This window comes from Colius striatus, chromosome 1, assembly GCF_028858725.1.
Source record: "Colius striatus isolate bColStr4 chromosome 1, bColStr4.1.hap1, whole genome shotgun sequence".
Classification (NCBI taxonomy): Eukaryota; Metazoa; Chordata; class Aves; order Coliiformes; family Coliidae; genus Colius; species Colius striatus.
The window spans coordinates 166,401,089-166,419,635 of NC_084759.1; the positions used below are offsets into that span (position 1 = coordinate 166,401,089).

The following is an 18,547-nucleotide window of genomic DNA, read 5'->3' on the forward strand; positions in this document are numbered from 1 at the left end:
GAGAAATTGAATTAAAGAATTTCTTTGAACATGTATAGAAAGAACACACTTACCGGCAAACTATGAGTTAATGAATGCAAATTGAACATGGACAGAAAACACAAATCAACTGGCAAAAATATGAAATAATGCAAACATGCAGGTTGTTATGAGAGATGCAATGCAGAGATTATGAAATAATGAATATTACTATAAATTCTCTCATTTGCTAGAAATTATCTTAGGAATACATGATGAGGGTAAATTTCCACACTGACTTAATTTTTGAAGTCTATTTCAATTCATAGAGAGTACACTTCAAAACTCTGTGCCCTTCTATATTTTTTTTCCAAACACAAATAAATAGCTAATAGTTTCTCCAGTAACCTGACTGAGTTCACACTCTGGCAGTTCGAGATGAATTTGCTATATCAGAACCAACATGGATGCAGAAAAATCCCTGCTAAAGAAAGGTGACCCTCCTCACAGTAGAGCTATATGGAAGATACATCTCATCGTAATTGTCATGATTGTTAGAGCAGCACAGACCATAGAGATGATGCATTACCCAGGCAATGAATCAGAGGCTTCATTAGCACAGCCCTGACACGTGCTTAGGCTCACTGTTAAATTCCATGGGAAAATGCATGTTTGTCTATTAAGGCATCCAAATAGTGTTTCCTCTAGAGAAAATATGCTGTACTACAAGGATAAAAACTGTATGTTCCTTCTGACACCCAACAATGTGTCATTACTAAACAGCAAATTTATGCTTTTCTTCTTTTAGACATTTGCATCGGGGATATGTCAAATGTACAGCCAAGGTAAGGCCTCCTGCCAGGTAATTTCAGTTACTAACAAGCAGGTGCATCCTTTGGGATCCACACAGCCTAAGGATATAGACAGGTGCCTAAGCCAGGTGCACTCACAACATCAAATTCCTTGTATTAAGGAATTGACAGAGAGCTGAGAAAGCAGAAACTCTGATAGTCACAGATTCTTTTTGTCTCTTAAGAGTTCCACATCTTTCAGCAATTCCTCAGAGCAGCAGCAGAAACCACACTGCTCTAGTCCCAGCTTTATAGACTGGCAGCACTTACGAGAAACATCTGGCAGCATTGAGTCTACCAGAAAAGTGTTAAATAATTTCTGCTAGTCCATTGAAGCATACAGCCTCAGTACACTGCAGATGGGAGAAGCCCTCAAGGGAGGAAGGTCTTCCTATACTGGTGCTGCAGTCCTGAAGAGAGGCAAGGGGAAGGCACAAAGCAAGGAACAATGTGAGACTTGGATGAGATGATGATTGTTGTTACTTTACCAAATTAAACCCCATGAGGGGTTTGACATTGTATCTATGCCTACCAGTTCCAAATAGCATACGTGCACACAATGAATATATAGAAAGAACAGTACTTCAGTCTTAACAGGGCAAAAAGGAATCAATCAAAATATAAAAGAAGTATTAAATTATCTGACAGGTATTTATCCTCATAATGTCTGGACATATGTTGCAAATGTGACATAGGATGTTTTGCTGAAGTTGCTACATTTGTTCCTGGCATCATAATAATAATAATCTTTGATAAGATCTTCCATTCACATGTTTGTCAAAGTATTTAAAATAAAGGAATCTAGAAATGGCTAGCTGCCTATCTGCATTGACTAAACTAAAAACTTTGTGAGAAAATGGTATGTTAAATAAAATCTTTATGCATTTATGTTGTAAAAGGTATAATGATACACAGTACAATCAACATCAACAGTGAGCTGGAAAAACAGAGTGAATAGGATGCATCCTAACCATTGTCTGAAAAGGCAGAAGCCTCTGCTTCCCTTTAGCATATTGTAGCTTTTCTACATCAGATAACACAATTCCAAAATAATGGAAAGATCAAATAACTTAATCTCAGTGATGTTGCCAAGCTGTTGATAAGGTAGCCCACAGACAGATGCCACTTTTTTTTTACATGAAGCATCTATCTGGAAATACTTGCTAGAATGCTTTCCTTGCCTATTACTTGGGACTCCATCCACTAGAAAATCATGAAACGTCAGCCTACAGACTGCTTTCAAACTTTCCAGACAGGCCTGCAAGGCATTGATGGATGTGTCAACCTCAGTAAAGCATCTTTGACAGTGTAAATTTATTTCCTAAGATAACGTGACAAATGAAAGGGGAAAAGATAACTTTAACAGCTCATAAACCAAGTGCATCAAGTTCCTGATAACTTTGGGTTTTCCTTCTCAGTTGGCACTGGACATGACCGACCCATTAAAGCTTTACACGGATGCTTGCTTCCCAACTGCTGACCCTACTATTACAGAGCAACACATCTAAAGTCTAGCCAGTCTTCTAAATGTATAAATGCTGCCTTCCATCCTACCAGATAATTGCCTGTGGGCACCATCTGGCAATCAAGAAAATATACCTGTTTTGCTTAAAACAGTATTTCTCTTTTTTTGCTTACAGATCCACACACAAAAGTTTAATCAATATGTGCCTGCATTAATGCAGTAGAAGCATGTTAACAAACCAGACAGTATAAGTTTAACACTACAGAACATAGGACAAGGAAGTGTTTATTTGTCAGAGAGGCGTAAAGAGGGATTTTGAAAGACTTCAGTTCTCAGCAGTCTGCTCCCAAGACTCCTTCCACTGCCATAATACTCCCACTAGCAGTCTTCACAACATGATCGTAGCTTTGGCTCCTCAGAAGAGCAACAGCAGCCACTAAAAAAAGCCTAGGTACAGTGCACTAGCAGGAAAAGGACGTATGAACTACAGAGTGGACCAATCCTGACTGCAGAGCCTTTGGAAAATCTCCTTGCTCTTGAAGCTAAGGCTTTTTATTGCAGCCCTGGAAGCAATTGCAACACTGGACCTGGGCCAGGAACAAGCCTTCTGGCCTCTGGCATCATGCTTAGCTCTCCCCTTCCACCTAATGAATAGGAGAAGAGAAAGCAGATGCTCCTGGTTAAGCAAATCCCATTCAAAAGAGGTAAGATGTTACAAATATATTTTAACAAAAATCCTGAGAAATCAGATAGATTCTTCAAACCATCTTCCAGGTGGAACTCAAGCCCCCATCTTTTTTCTTGCAACCCAGGGAAACACTAGCAGCTGTGAAATGATGACAGTGGGTAATTTCTGTTGCTGACCCCTTAGTTAAATGTTGTGAGAAAAGGGAATCAATGTGCTGAGACTGCCCAGGGAGCTGGGATAGTATTGATCAGGAAGCCACAGAGATGGGGCTGTCGCTGCAGTGCTGATGGTGAACACCAGAGTCAACAGTCCTACAGCTGTGCAGTTTGCAGGGACCCGGACTCGCGTGATCAAAGCATGAAGAAGTGCTCTGAAAAGGTATAGGGGAACCTAGGAAGTTAATAAAAGCTACAGTACTACAGGTTGTTGAATGCCCTCTCACTGGAAAGTGAACTGAAAAATTCAACTGAAATGGGCACATAAGAACAAAGAATATGAAGAGGAAATGCAAGTGACTGTTCAACACTGGACTAAACTGCCAGAAAGTCTGTCTTGCTGCTATATAAGTAGCACTGTATTTCAGGAAAGAAACAGCTCCTTGAAAGTGTGTATACCATGTAAACCCAAAGGGTGGAGCTCCTATAAACCTAGATACGGAGTATGAATCAAACCAAAAATATTTTAATGTCCTTCTTCAAAAAGTAACCCATGCAGCGTCACTCTGAATATTGTCTACTTTTTATTAACAGTCTGTCAAAAGATCAAAAGGATCACGTTACATCACACAGTCATTTTCCTATAATGTTAAGGGTCACATAGTGGTTCTAAAATGCCAGCTATGTGATCTGTTAAAATTAAACAAAAGGCAAAGGGGTTTACAGTATGTAATCAAAGTCTTTCTACCTCACTGGCATACTTGAATTTTGTTATGCTGCTGATTTTATAAAGTGTGTTATATCAATAGGGTGACTGCACTCCAGGACTTTCTGAGAATTTTCTATTAGAATAATTCCCCAGTAATAAAAACTAGTTAAAAAAGAATGCATTTTGAATGTAAAAGTTTCCCCAGAAGATGCCACAGGAAACAAAAGTTTCTAGGCTCCTCACTGTATCAGACAGTCTGGGCAGGTAAAAGATAACTGATACCAAATGGACAGCCAAGAAACATCAAAATGGAACCAAAAAAACTTGAATTTTCCCACAAACAATATTTTTCAGACATTCCTTTCCCTTTTTAGCTCTGTCTTGGTGAATTACCATATCCTTATATCTATATATATGTTTCTATCTACATATATATATAATTTGTATTTATTTATATATTTAGATACACATGTGCATTCATACATATATCTATATTTCATTTTTTTATATATATATATCTCACAGAAACATACATTTATCTTTTCATTCACAAAAGGAAATGTCTATGTCTCAGGCAGTTCTAGCTCATCTGTTCTATATTAGGTGGACATTTCTCCTTTCCGCTCTTTGAACTTCTGGCATCTCATACAAGAAGTCTGTCTCCAACTGATTCAGTCTAGGAGGTACAAGTAAAATTGTGTTTTTAATGTTTTCCTGTTGTTCACAGTTCATAAACCAAAATGCAGATAACATTTCTTGCAGAACTCTGTGGCTTGTAATAAGAACAACTTGTCTGCCACAGACATCCCTTTCCCACCCTGATCCCAGCATTTGAGAGTAGGTATTTTGTGGAATTTAATGAAAGAATATATGAACCATAACATAAAAGAATCAACAAGGATATCAACAAAGTAATAAATGTGCTATTTAGCTACTGTGCTTGACCTGACCTGTAGCTCACCTAAAATAATGCAGTCATTTAAAAAGGGCTTCTTTTTCTGAACAAATCGGCCAACTGGATAACAGCATGCTGCCAAAACTAGGATTAGGAGCCAATCATGCCCTTTTATGATCTTATCTCCATACCATTTATGATGTTGCACTGGAACAAAATTGTATCAGACGATTTGTACACTAATGTATGTCACTATTACGTTTCATAGTTTGACAGAGTAAAACTGTAACAAAGCTTTCCCTGGGAGGAAAAAGGGGGTGCCAGAAAGCCCGAGGCTGCCTCTTCTTCAAATTGGAACTCATCATCTCTAGATTTCCATAAAATGCACATTCAACAACACATCCTAAAGTATAGCTGTGATTGCTATAAACCTGTATCAAATGACTATCACATAGTTAAGCCTGTTTTTATTGAAAGTATTAAACTACTTTTGCGAGCATTTTGTTTGGTCTTCTCATTAACTGTAAAATAGCAGAGAGCTATGCAACGGGAAGAAATTACAAAAGATTCTACCAACATTTCAACTATGTTCCCATAAGCAATTTCAAAAAGTAGACTAAAACACAAATATACACATAAGTGGTTTTCCTAAACTGACAATTTCTCTCTTGTAAGTGTGGTGAATTTTAAACATAACAAAAGCTCATTTTTTAACTATTTTAAACTATTTCTATGGGCAATAACTGTCATAAAAGCATTGTCTGTGATTGTCTGAAAGTGTATAAACTTGTAATTTTTTTTGGTAAATGAGGAGTGAATGTCATTTTCCCCACAGCAGCTGCAAAATGTAAAGCTATTTCATTAAATGACATCCGTAAAAGAACAATATGTAGAATATCTCATTTGTTGCACAGTCTGTGAAAATACTAAGAGATAAAAGTCGACAAAAAAGACTGACAGTAACACAAAAAGCAGCAGGAAAAATTTAAAACTATGACTTAAATGAATGCAAGAATGCAAGGAAAAGCTGACTAATTCACACATTGCTATCAAGGAATCTATTAAGGGAATAAATATGAATATGGAAAAACACTTTGTTTCAGAATAGGTAAAAAATCGGTCATAGGAAAAAAGGAAAGAAGACTGCAATAATTCAATATGGCTCCCATTGCACTTTACATTTATTTAAATGTTATTTACCATATAAACAAAATTATAGGCAATCTCAAATGTTTGCAAGACATTAGAATTAAACAGATGGCAGACCTGGGAAAGGAAAAAAAAATGCATGGCACATCTCATTTTGAGAGAATGAGAAGAACTAATGAGTCTCTATGGAGAGTGAGAGTAAAGCAACAATGAACGTCTGAAAGGAAAATAACTAGAATATAATGCTTCCCATCCTTCAAAAGGAAATATATGACAAGTTGGATTCAAATGTTATACAGGTGAATGGGCAACTGTGCAAAAGTGCATCAAAACTGAAATATAAAAAGTAATGAATGGCAAGGGAGACAAATGTCAGACAATGAGAATAACTGAAATGCACAGCATGAGAATCATCATTAAACAGAACTAAAGTACTGTTTCAAAAACTTTAAGAACAGATAATGAAAAAGGATGACAATTGTATTTTGAAGTACAAAGAGAACAAGAGGCAGAGAAAAATCATTATTGAGCATATGACAGAGGTAACATAAGCTGGAGAAATTGGTGCAACTATGTGTCACAGGTTCCTAAAGAAAATGTTCCGACAAACACCAGCGGAGAGTAAGAACTGTAGAACATCCTAAATAACACAGAAGGATTGGTACCAAATAGCAAATGACAAGTTTTTCAGGATCCAGTTCACATTTTTATGTAAGAAGAAAAAATACATAAGCAGTTTCTGAGACATCGATAGTGAAATGGTGAAATAGAAGATGAAAAGTTAAAAAAAATCTTAAAAGCTATTGAGAGAAAATGCTTTATCATTTACATTTTTACATCTTCTACTTAGTGGGTGCTATGTTACAGCTATAGAAAATACCATTTGTTTTACAAATTGAAAGTCTGCTTTGAACTGCCCTGTTTTTCCCCTTCTTTTAAGCTTAAGAAATACTAGGTATCTTTTTTTATCATAGAGAGGCTAGGCTACAGGAAAGAAGAATGTAACAAATACATTCTTGCTATTACATTGTTCTGCCTTTTCTGAGTGAAGGTTATTAGGAAGGTTAGTCAGTTACCATCATTAAGAAGTACTCTTTTTGTGTATGCTAACTTCTAAGTCTCTCAAATAAAGTACCTATTATCAAACTTCAGACTATCCTGATGCATTTTTGGCACGCTATTTTTAAATATAGCCATTAAGGTCAATTTTAGGGAAAAAAAAAGCTAATGAATCTGTGGCAGTAATACTAATATGTAAGAGACTATGAAGCTGTATTTTCTATAATAGTCTATCAATATATTGTAGCTGTAGATTAGAAATCTCCTGAAAGTTCAGTAATTCCTAGAATGTAATGACAGTTACATCAAATGTGTAAATTAATTTCATAGCCATGTGAGATAAACAAATGGCATGTTCAAGAAGAGGTCCTTTTCCTGATGACCTATATAATACTTATCACAGGAACAAATTCCTAATTTATGCCATTCATCATTATTAAATATCATCTATTTGCTCAGTTACACAGGTAACTGACTTAATTGGTATGCAGAGACCCTAAATACTTCAGTTACTTGAACTTCAGGACAATGAAGATGAAACAACTTCCTTCCTGAAGTTCCTTTCATGGGAACTGTGAGGACTGTAATGACTGCATCTTTGACACGTAGAACAAAATGGGGCCAAAGCTGATTTTCAAGATAGAAACACAGCTCAGCTAAAGTAAAATTAAATCTCAAAGGTCCATTTGAAGGTCAGCTGCTGCAGATCCTGGTGCAATCAAATTAAGCAATTCATTCTGCGTTATATCCCAGAAGCATAAAAATACAACAGATTAGACTAATAGCAACTTGTTCACTTAGACCCTTACTAGAAAACAGAGAACAGAAAGAAGAAATAATTTTTTTCCTAATTTTTGTTCTTTGCAGTCATTAGATAATGATTCTGCACTGGGAAAAGCAGGAACTACCTACCTGTTTCCCTTCAGTACAAGCATGTGACTACCAATGGCAAGAGCTAAGAACAGCAAGACTTGGTTCATCGCTTTCCTTTTCATTAACCGAGACTTTGTATACATTCTGGTTTTAGACCATGTCAGTGCAATGCACTTGGTGTAGACTGTTACAGTTATATTTTAAAGCTCGAGAACACTGATATAAAGGCCTTTTTCAAAACTGAGAGTGATGCAACCAAGATTAGCATACAGATTGCCAGTATTCTTGCATGGATCTATTTAACTTCACAATCATAACCACTACATTTGCATTGCTGTATTCCACACAGCACGAGCTGTGTGTCCAATATGCTTTATTTTTCCCTAGTACTTCTGAGCAGGAGGGAATGTGAAACCCAGTTCCTTGCAGTAGTTATATATGCCACTGCCTGTAGAAACCAGCTACCTAACTTTGTTTATATGCTTAGGAAAACCAGGGTGTTCTTTTAATATAACAAATCTAACAAAATCCATCTGGACCTCAAGCTGTGCTCATCATTCCTGTACGTGATAAAATAGTTTGTCCGTCTTGGGGAATTTTGCTGACAGCTTACTGAAACCAGTTACTGCCTAATCCATAAATGAGACAGAACTTCTTTCATCCACATGTGTTTTCTCTTAGTATCTGGGTGGTTGAAAGATCATCACTGCAGAAAGTTTAGATGTATTGCTGTGATAATGGAATCCACTAGCAAAGCTAAGCATAAAAATATAATGTAACCATTGTTGTCATCTATCTGTACTGACAGAAATAAGTAAGGCCACCAGCACTGTATTTTTTAAACTAAATCACAAAGCTGCAAAACAAAGTCATAAGTAAAGAGTCAAGTGCCTACCTCAGATTTTGAAGTAATCAATTTCAATAATCATACATGAATATAGGAAATTTTAGGAGAAAAAGAAACCAGAAATCCCATCTAAAGTCATTCTCTTCCTTAGGTTACCGTTTATGATTTACCACAGCTTTTTCCACAAATTACCTAAATACTTTTAAGAGTTTTTATATAGTGAGGTACAAAATTATAATCTCTTATAAATAAAGTATATTCTTTGCAATGAAATTTTTCTTACCTTAAATAAGCTTCCTTTGTTATTTTTACATTTAATTTTAAATGTTTCTGTTGGCCCTACGATTAGATAGGTCAATGATACTCTTTCACATGCAGAACCTTGCTCCCCTTCTGCATGCACAATTTTCAGAATTTGGAGCTCAGTTATTGACAGGTTGCATGGGATTAGGAATGTTAAAGTACTAACACTCTGACCAATTTTAGATAACTTTGTTAGGAGCCTGATGTACAAAATTCATTATCCTCCTATGCAAACTTTACACTAAGGGAAGAGAGGCTCCTCTGGAGAGCAGTTCAATTACGTTACTCACCTGTGTTGTCTCCTGTAGGAGACATTGATCATCCAAGGCCAACTAGACTCCTGAATTAATTCCATATCTGCACAAATCTAATCCCATGAGTTTCATGATATTCTAAAGATAACCTTTGCCTGGTGATTCTGTTTGTTTACCATATCAAAACAATCTGGCCATGAAAGCTCTAGAGCCCTAATAAAATGTTTTGTTGACAAAGGGCCCAAACAGTCTCATTGAAGTTGATAATAAGGTTGATTAGCTTCAATGGTATGCAGGGTGGGCTCAGACTCAGTAACAATCACAGACATTGATCATTGCTAAGGACATCATAACCAGGAAATCAGGATGTGAGCAGCATCATTATCATCATCAGGACCACTCTCTTAAATTAGGAGACTGAGACCCTAGCCCTGTATCTACAAAGACAAAACTTCCCCCATCTTCAGCAGAGCTTGAATGCTACTTCTGTAGACTGATCATTTTCTGTGTGACTTCTCAGAGGTATTTACCTGTCCCACATATTATCTGTATTTCTCTCTAAAACAGTAGAAAGCATCATCTTCTCATACACATTTAATAAAGCACACAACAGCTTTTTAGCTCCAAGGAAACCAAGTTGAAATTAAGCAATATGCTTACTATAGCTTAGCTGGAAGCAACAAAGAAAACTTTTTTTATATAATCCAACCTAAAGTAATTGCAATTGTTGAGACATCACTTCAAATACTTAAACTACAACATGAAATATGATTGCTTACTCAACATTTTTAGAAGTACAAACTTTATAAGGAGGATTCGCCTTTTTTTTGTTTTTATGTTTTAGCTTTGTTTACACATCTGCACACATACAGAGACACACATATCACATGCACTTATATGTGTACAGTGCCTCTGGGAGACAGCTTTATTTCTCATTGGTCTAACACAGCAGAAATATGTGAGTCTTAAAGTAAAATAAAATAGCTATAGGTATGAGAAGATAACTTTCACAATACACTTGAATACACTATGTTCATTATCTGTCTTCTGTCACAATAATATAACATTTTTTCTCATACCTCTCAAAAACCTGAAAGAACTATTTCTAGTTAAGAAAGGACCACAGATCAATTAAATGGAAAATAATTTCTGCCAAATAATTTTTCAACATATACACCATGAGTAATTTGCTGCCTTAATGTTTCTATATGCCAAACCTTTTCACAGTATAAAACGTTAGGAAACAGAAAGAAGTAAGAATTTTTAAAAGCATATTCAGAACTGCAACAAGCTAACAAAGTGAGGCACAGTTGCACAATATGTATGTAATAATAAATTCCCTAAGAGTTAATATCCACTGTGAAAGGATAAAATAGCTCATATTATCATCATTACTTTAGGAAAAAAAGAAAGGTTAATATACTCTATTATTGATGGTACGTTGATTATCTATTGAGTTATTAATTTCACATGATAAAGTTAAAGAATGTGTCATTTTTACACACAATAGATTTTATCACTTTTCAGTACTCATCATTCAGTGAAAGAGGAAGGTTAAGTATTTGTATGATACTACTGCTTGCTAAAAATATCTAAAGCTCTCAAGTGTCCCATGGAGATGCCATATGAGTTCCTCAGGACCTTCTAAATCATTAACTCCTGCCCTGGAAATCAGTCAGCCATGTTGGTTTCTTCTGTAATTAATGCTGAGACATAGTTACCATGAAAGCAATAATATATTAGGAATCAGTCTTGGGAGTCATGTAAGCTATCGGTCCACATTTCAGATAGCAAAAGACAAGCAAGAGGTAAGATGATTCTCTTCAAAGGCATTGTTTCTTTTTTAAGTTAACATTTTGGCTTCTTTCTAAACAGAAGGTTTTATTTTCTCATTAACAGCTTAAAACAAAAACTCTATTTCAGGAATAATTTTAAATTATTTCCCAAAATATTTGCTTTGATCAGAAAAAAAGATTTCACTAAATTAAATTGACTGCTATGAAAAGAAGGGTTGCTAAGAGCACCACAGAGAGTTCACATAAATATACACTTGTATATGTCCACCTATTTACAGAAAATCTATATTTCAAATGCATTTGTTTTCCTTAAAGGAGATATATTATTATACACTAGTTTCTAATTTTCTTCCCAAATAGTGGCAAATGAAAAAGCCAATTAGTACTAAAAAAAAATCTATATCTCTGTTTCTTTGTAAGTCGTGGAGCTTCTTGTTTTGCTAGTAGCTCAGGCATTTTTGTAGCAGAAGACAAAAATCTTTCACACAGAAGAAAGCTTTTAGAAATAGTGATCTTACTTTGTCCTCAAAGACTACTGAGAGATACATAGATAGTGAAAATAATATTCTCTCAGGCAGTACAGAAGTTTATGGTGACATTGAACTTTTGTACATGTCAAAGCAAACCAAAATTGTTGCTTTTGGTTTACAAGTAGGAAGTAAGAAAGATGGTATCAATCTCAGTGTAGTAATTTTTACAGAGAAAGATTTTTCAGCTGAAATTGATCTTATGATTAGAATTTTAATCAAAGAATGGAATTCTTTTTATCTCCTGGCATTAACTTAAATGGTGTATGGCACACATATGAAAAAAGAATTTTGGTTAAATCTGACTTAGATGTAAATTTACAAAGGCATGGGCTTCTGGACATTAAATGATAGCCTTTCCTTATAATAAAGTATATATATAACATAGCAAAGTAGAAAAGAAGAAGAAAGCACTCAAGGACCATGAGATCTTCAGGAATTATAATGAAAAGAGCACTTTACAAAAAATTCATCCCTTCTTTCTCTACCATTCCTAAGCAGACAAAGGACTAGTGTGCAATTCATGTCTTCCAAATAGTAAACAACTGCTTTGCTCCAAGCTTTTCTCGGAAAAACAGAATTCCTTGCAATAGTCGTGGTGTATAAAGGAACACAATAACTGATTTTTAATCAAAATCTCACCATGAGTAAATTATAAATGCAGGAAATGTTTCTGTTCTTTTACTAAATTATAAACAAAAATCAATAATCAAAGGTATTGTCATGAATTCTTTCACTGATTCAAAGTGAAAACTAGTAGACTTACATTCATAAGCAAAACAATTTCAGAGTAACAACTTTTAATTGTTTCTTATACAGTATTAAATATTCATCAGAAAGCAAAAATTCTACTTCAGAAAATTTTGAGAGGGGTCAGATTCTTCTGAGATCACATCACAATTCCCTAGATTACATGTTAATAGCAAACTTCACAGAGAAAGCATTCAAATATATTAATATTGAGTAGCAGAGGAAAAAAAAAGCACATTTCACATCGTAATCTCATGGCAAGACACACTAGTGTATCTTGATTTTTGTACTAAATAAAGTAACTAAAATGACATTAGCAACATTTTACTATATATTTTTACAGCTTTCCTAGTAGACAAAGATTTTTACTAGGCTGAAATATGATAAGTTTTTGTCAGCTGAAGAAGAACTATTTTCATTATAAACGTGTAAAAAAGTGTAATTTAGATACGAATGGACTTGAGAACCAAAATTGCATTACACTTTTAATATACTTTTAATCCATCCTAGATCGGTGATTTATCCTATTCTAGACAGCCAATTGTTCTGTAAATATGAAAAATATTTAAACAAGAAAATTATCAATCAAACAAGTACTAAGCACAACAGAACAGTATATAGAACTCTTAATTTAAGAACACCACTTTATATAGCAGGACATGTGAATGGCTTTCTAAAAAATTCCCCAATAAAGTATATGTTGCTAATACTCTTTCAATTTCAATAGATACTGGCATTTAAAACTGATTCTTTTGCCATGACCAATAAGCATATACCATCTCAAAATGTTTTCAGTCTGAAAACAATGCAATTTGTCAGTTAAAAGATTCTGCTGTGTACTTTGCTTTCCTAAAACTATATAGTAAATAATCACTTAAAAGAAACAACCAGATAAGGATATACAAAAACATTCAAATAGAATTAGGCACAGAATATCAGAATGTGTGGGGATTATAACAGTTTCTAATAAATGAATGCACTAATTGTGTCTTTTCACCATTTCTTTTGCTGATAATTTGAAATGGTTCATTTCGATGTGGCACCAAGTATGTGAGGGAAGCATGAAAATAACCAGTATGCTAATATCATGGTGTGCCAACTGTTTCTTATTGTGCAAAGAACAGTAGAATCAAAAATAAAGTTTAAAAATGCCTTAACTATTTAAAATATAAACTATATTTAATTGGAAATGTTCTATGCTCTCACTCTAGCTTTACTCCCAAGAAATGCAAGCTTAATAACAAACAAACACTTAAGATATTGTTTTCCTACTTGCATTGCAAAAGTAGTTGAAGAAATTTTAAAGGACGGTCTTTTAGGTCTCACAGTTGACTGGGGCTTTTTTTCACAGAATTTTGACTTTTTTGAAAAGAAAAATAAAAACCTTTCACAGCTGGGAAAATTAACATTTTAACCTACCTCGACTGCATATCTTGGTGTGTTTTAGACTGGCTGATTTCAGATGGAGTTGAAGGGACTTGCTGTTGTAGCTCCACCAAAGACTGGTAGTACTGTTGCTGATGATGTTGCTGCTGTTTGTACCGAGACAAACTGAAAAACAGTCCTAAAATGGCTTTCAAATTTCCATTCCTTATTTCTATGAAAAAAAAAAAAGAAAAAGAAGTGAAAACATTGTGGTTTTCTATTTCAGTTTTGTTAACAGTTTTATACTAAAACATCTCTGTACATACTTATAGCTATACACGTTTATGTCCTAGAGCTCTAATATCAGGGATGTGTTAGGTATCATTGATACTTTAATACTTGATACAATATTTACTTATATGTGGCACTATTGCAGTAAACATCTCTATCATGTCCTCATTATAAGTCATATGGTCTCAAAGAAGAATATGTCAAACCTTAAATAACACAGGTAATCTGAAATGAATACTACTGCCTCAACCTAGTATGAATAATCTCAGTAAGCAGAGACAGAAAATCTGAATTCTTTCTGGCCTTATGTACACATTCCTTTGACCTCATGGGTTAGACTACTCTTCTTGTTTTTTGGGCAAATTTTGTGCACATTGGGAATAAACAGCAAGTTCTAGCAAAATAAGAGGAGACAGTAACAGTCTTGTGAATGAGCACATACCCATTCAGATAACTTTGCAAGGAACATGAGAGAAGGAGATTTAAAAAGGTGATCGTAAAGTTAGTGATAACATCTTTGAACTTTTGAACTACATGATTTTTTAGCTTTTTATTTTGACTACTATTATTGATTAATAAAGACTTCAGAACTACATGAGGTTAAAATAGCTACATGTATGAAATTCTGGTGAGGCATAGTAGCATCCTCATGTGTCTCATTTCTTTCTTAGTCTTTCCACAGCCTGAGATGAAGGTTTTTAAAAACATAATGTTATTCTTTGCTCGTAAAGGATTTTTGTGTCAAAAAAGAAGCCTCAGGAGGCTTTAATTAAATTATCTGCAGCACTTACTTAGATCTGTTCATAACCCCATTATTAATTTTCTTTGGCACAAAACTTCTTGTGAACGGTTTTCATTAGGCCTATATCCTTGTAACCTGACATGCAACATTGCAGTCTTTCTGCCTTCCATGCAAATTCAAATATTGAGCTGTATCTGCTACACAGTTTTCTAAGGTAATTTTTAAAGAACATTTAAACAATGACTGTCATACTCGTGTTTTTTAAACCAGACTAATTTTCTGTCAATAGAATTAGGTGAAATGTTAGTACACACATCAGTAAACACTGGAGCCCTTGTGCTCTTGATCCTTTCTTCAAAAGAAAATACAAACCTGGACACTGGAATATACTTTGCAAAATGGAAATTTGTACTAAGTATCCATACTTTCTCATCTTCCCTATGAAGATGTTGCAGGATCTTTGATTCTTCATGAGACCATCAGGGATAAACTGAAGAACTTTGACAAGTAGAAAACTATATAGACATTTTCAATTCATCACAAACCACAGAAAACTTCTATTTAATTTTTGTTAAACAGTATTTTTTATTATTTCTAAATAGGCATGTTATCAGTTTTAAACCTCTTTTCTTTCCTACTTTTAAACAAGTTAAAGTTGCAAGATTTCTCTTAAACGGAAAAAAAATCCAGAAACTTCTCACATGTGTGACACACTTAAACGGAAGAGGAGTGTTTTTCTTTGTAGCAACTGACTTATTATTTATCATTTGACTTCTCCAGTACAGATTCTGCAGCCAGGATTTGAAAATTACTTTTGATGTAGACGTCCTTGCTCAAGTGTCAAAATGGAGCAAGAAACTTTTTGTGAAATCTACAAACCCTGTCAAGGTCATAGTTTACTGTTTCAGAACCTGTCTGTTCATTAATATGTGACCCAGTAGTAACAAGACACATTTACCAAAGACTATTGCAAGACACAGATTTATGGCTTCTAAACTAAATTGATTTTAAACATAAATGTGATCACAAAGGTCTATGTGGGTAAATTGACAATTTCATTATTTAAAAAAAAAAAGTCTGTTTTTCTCAATTTCTTCTCCTCAAGAGAAATGTTAACATTCAGGATTGCATATGTGAAACATAGTATAGTTAAGGGAGTCACACTTCTGTGATACTTTGAACTAATATAATTACGAACATATTAGTAGATTTATCCCAGATTCACGACCAAATGCAAAATAACAAAAATAATTTGAATCTTACTTCAGAATTCAAGATCTGCCTTATTAAAATTCAGCTTTGAAGATTAAATAAAGTTTTAAAAAATAGTGCTTGCATCTATAACTATGTAGCATTATTTATAGTAGTATTTTAACTTAAAACTACACAGCTGAAACTTTGATCCTATTATCAAAGATTTTCCAAAGTAAAACAAAAGTACGAACATTGGAATGTATTACAGAATGCACTCAGATTTTGATTTAACAAAGAACAGAAGTGTCCTGCGCTGTGACATGGCATTAAACAATGAAAAGTATTGTCATTAAATAAATTCATGCTATTCACACATCTGATTGATTGTTGTTTTATATTCAAGTAAAAACAGGCGAAATAAAAATTTCAAGTTCTAAACAGCTTTAACTGAACAGCAATATGTAAATGTTCAGTATTCTATTGCATCAATATATCTACAGTATATACAAAGGTTCTTTTTAATCAGTTAAGGAGCTTTCCCTAAGCTGACAATCAATGTGAACAGATAGTACATATCGTAGCCATGTTACACTTCTGCTATGGTACTAGAAATGTGGAGTTGGAGAAAGATAAAAACTCTCAGTTAATTTCAAAATCAAGTGGTGTTTTGCATATTTATTTTTTTAATCTGTGGATCTTCTAAAATTCAAGCAAAACTACCATCTCTGTAAAACACTCTCCATTTTTAGTTGCACTACAAGCAAAATAAAAATATAGGCTTGTATCTTGTTAATACCTATTGCCTTCAGCTGATACAGAGGTCAGAGGGATTTGAAAGTGCACAGCACCTTGTAGAACTGCTTAGTTTGTTGTAGAATGCATGTTTGCGCACATTTCATTAACTTACAAGATAAAGTATTAATGACTTGATTTTATATTAATAAGGTAAATACTACATATTAATTATGAAAATTGGTATTTTACTGGTTTTGATTTACTATATTTATTAACTTAGTTGGAAACCTATTAGGCAGTCACTTGAGGTGACTAATGTGGCAAAAAGGGCTATAATACAAGCAGTGGGACTATTTACTTTTTCTCTTAATACATGACATCAAAAGAATACAGTAATTTTCAGACTCATCTGACAACATTACTACCAGTAAGAAATTTGCATAAACAAATAGTCTTCCCTGGATTTACCTAACTGAACAAGATTATCGTATTTGTTTTCGTTGGTTTGAATCTATTGTATAAATAAGCTTAAAAGTACACTTAGGAAACCCAGTACCTATCTAATATTGGAGATAACATGAAAAGATTAACACTATTGAAAAATAAAATTTTAAAACATTGTTTCAAGCTTCATAAACATTTAATTTCTTGGTTCAATTTCAAGGGAAAATTAAAGGGAAACTCTTACTCTGTCACTAATCTACATGTGCATGCTGTTCAAGACAGCTGGAGTTTAGTATTTAATGCAAATAATTTGTATGAAGAAAATAAGTTTTCAGGGAAAAAAATCTTATTATTTGTTCTGATCATCTGTTTCTCTTACCTTCTGCAGAAAGACCTTGGACATTTACGCCTCTGGCTGCCAGAAAGCTAAGGCAGACATCAACATTCTCAATCTGCAATAGGAACAGAAATAACAAGCAGCATAAGACTATTTGACAAAATGTAGAAATGGAGGGAGAAAAAAAAAAAAAAAGGAACAACCCAGGAATGAATACTTTACATTCATTGCATACTACAGCTCTTTACCAAAGTTTAGCAAGAATGATTACTGCTAATTAGGGAATTGATATAAAGCTTTCATTGTCTACTTTGGTGCTTAAAAACAATTCATAAGTGCCCAATCCAGAATGGCATGCTGGCAAATCAGCAACCCACCTACTTAACATAAAACTGGATTTTATACACTATAAACCAGCAGCAATGAAAGCATCCATAGAGGATTAGATACTGAGTGTCTAAAGACATGGGTGACTGAGTTAACTAAAATATGTAAGCAAAAACCTCAAAAACAAATGTGTTAGCAAAGATATTTCATTGGGATGATGTAGAATCCCATGAAGATGATGTCACAGCAGTGGTTTAGTCTCTATTTTTTTCTTTAAAACTTATTGTAAATTATTTTTATTTAATGTTTATGCTTCTCCAAAGAATGCTTGCTTAGGGAAGGATACAGTTCTGACTTCTGTTGGTGGTTTAGAATAAATCCACAGTTACAACAGAGAGCTTTACATAAGAGAAGAACATGTAGGCTAAATGTAGATCAAAAAAAGGGATAAAACTTTTACCTATAAAATGAGTAATCACAGAACTAATTAGAGTCTTTTTATATGTCTATTTCTAATAGATGAGGGAGACAGAATTTTCCAAAAGGTCCTCTTGAGTTACCATCCCCAGCTGGTTCCCCTAGTTCTCCCAGGATCTATGAAGCAAGTACTAAAGTAAAAATGAAAAATATTTTCACTAACAAATGTGTCTATAAATATGCTGCTATGAAAAAAAAGAAAAATTATGTCTAGAGAGATATCCCATGTCAAGTGCCTTCAACAGACAATTTGAAAATACAATTTTTAGGTTGATGGATTTTTTCAAAGCAATTAAGACCACAAAAATTAGCCAAAATGTTTAACAATATATTGTTGAACATCTGCTTTCATTGGA

At 34.1% G+C, this 18,547-nt stretch overlaps 1 protein-coding gene across 2 annotated transcripts in view; it reads right to left on the bottom strand.

The window, feature by feature from the left end:
• NAV3 (neuron navigator 3) overlaps nucleotides 1-18,547 on the bottom strand; it is a 268,894-nt gene that overhangs the window by 148,507 nt on the left and 101,840 nt on the right. For both annotated transcript variants that reach the window (XM_062016086.1, XM_062016078.1), the window contains exons 4-5: nucleotides 17,430-17,502; nucleotides 13,699-13,876 (exon numbers count right to left, since the gene is read on the bottom strand). In XM_062016086.1, the coding sequence (XP_061872070.1) occupies nucleotides 13,699-13,876; nucleotides 17,430-17,502 (251 nt within the window). The remainder of the gene's footprint in view (nucleotides 1-13,698; nucleotides 13,877-17,429; nucleotides 17,503-18,547) is intronic.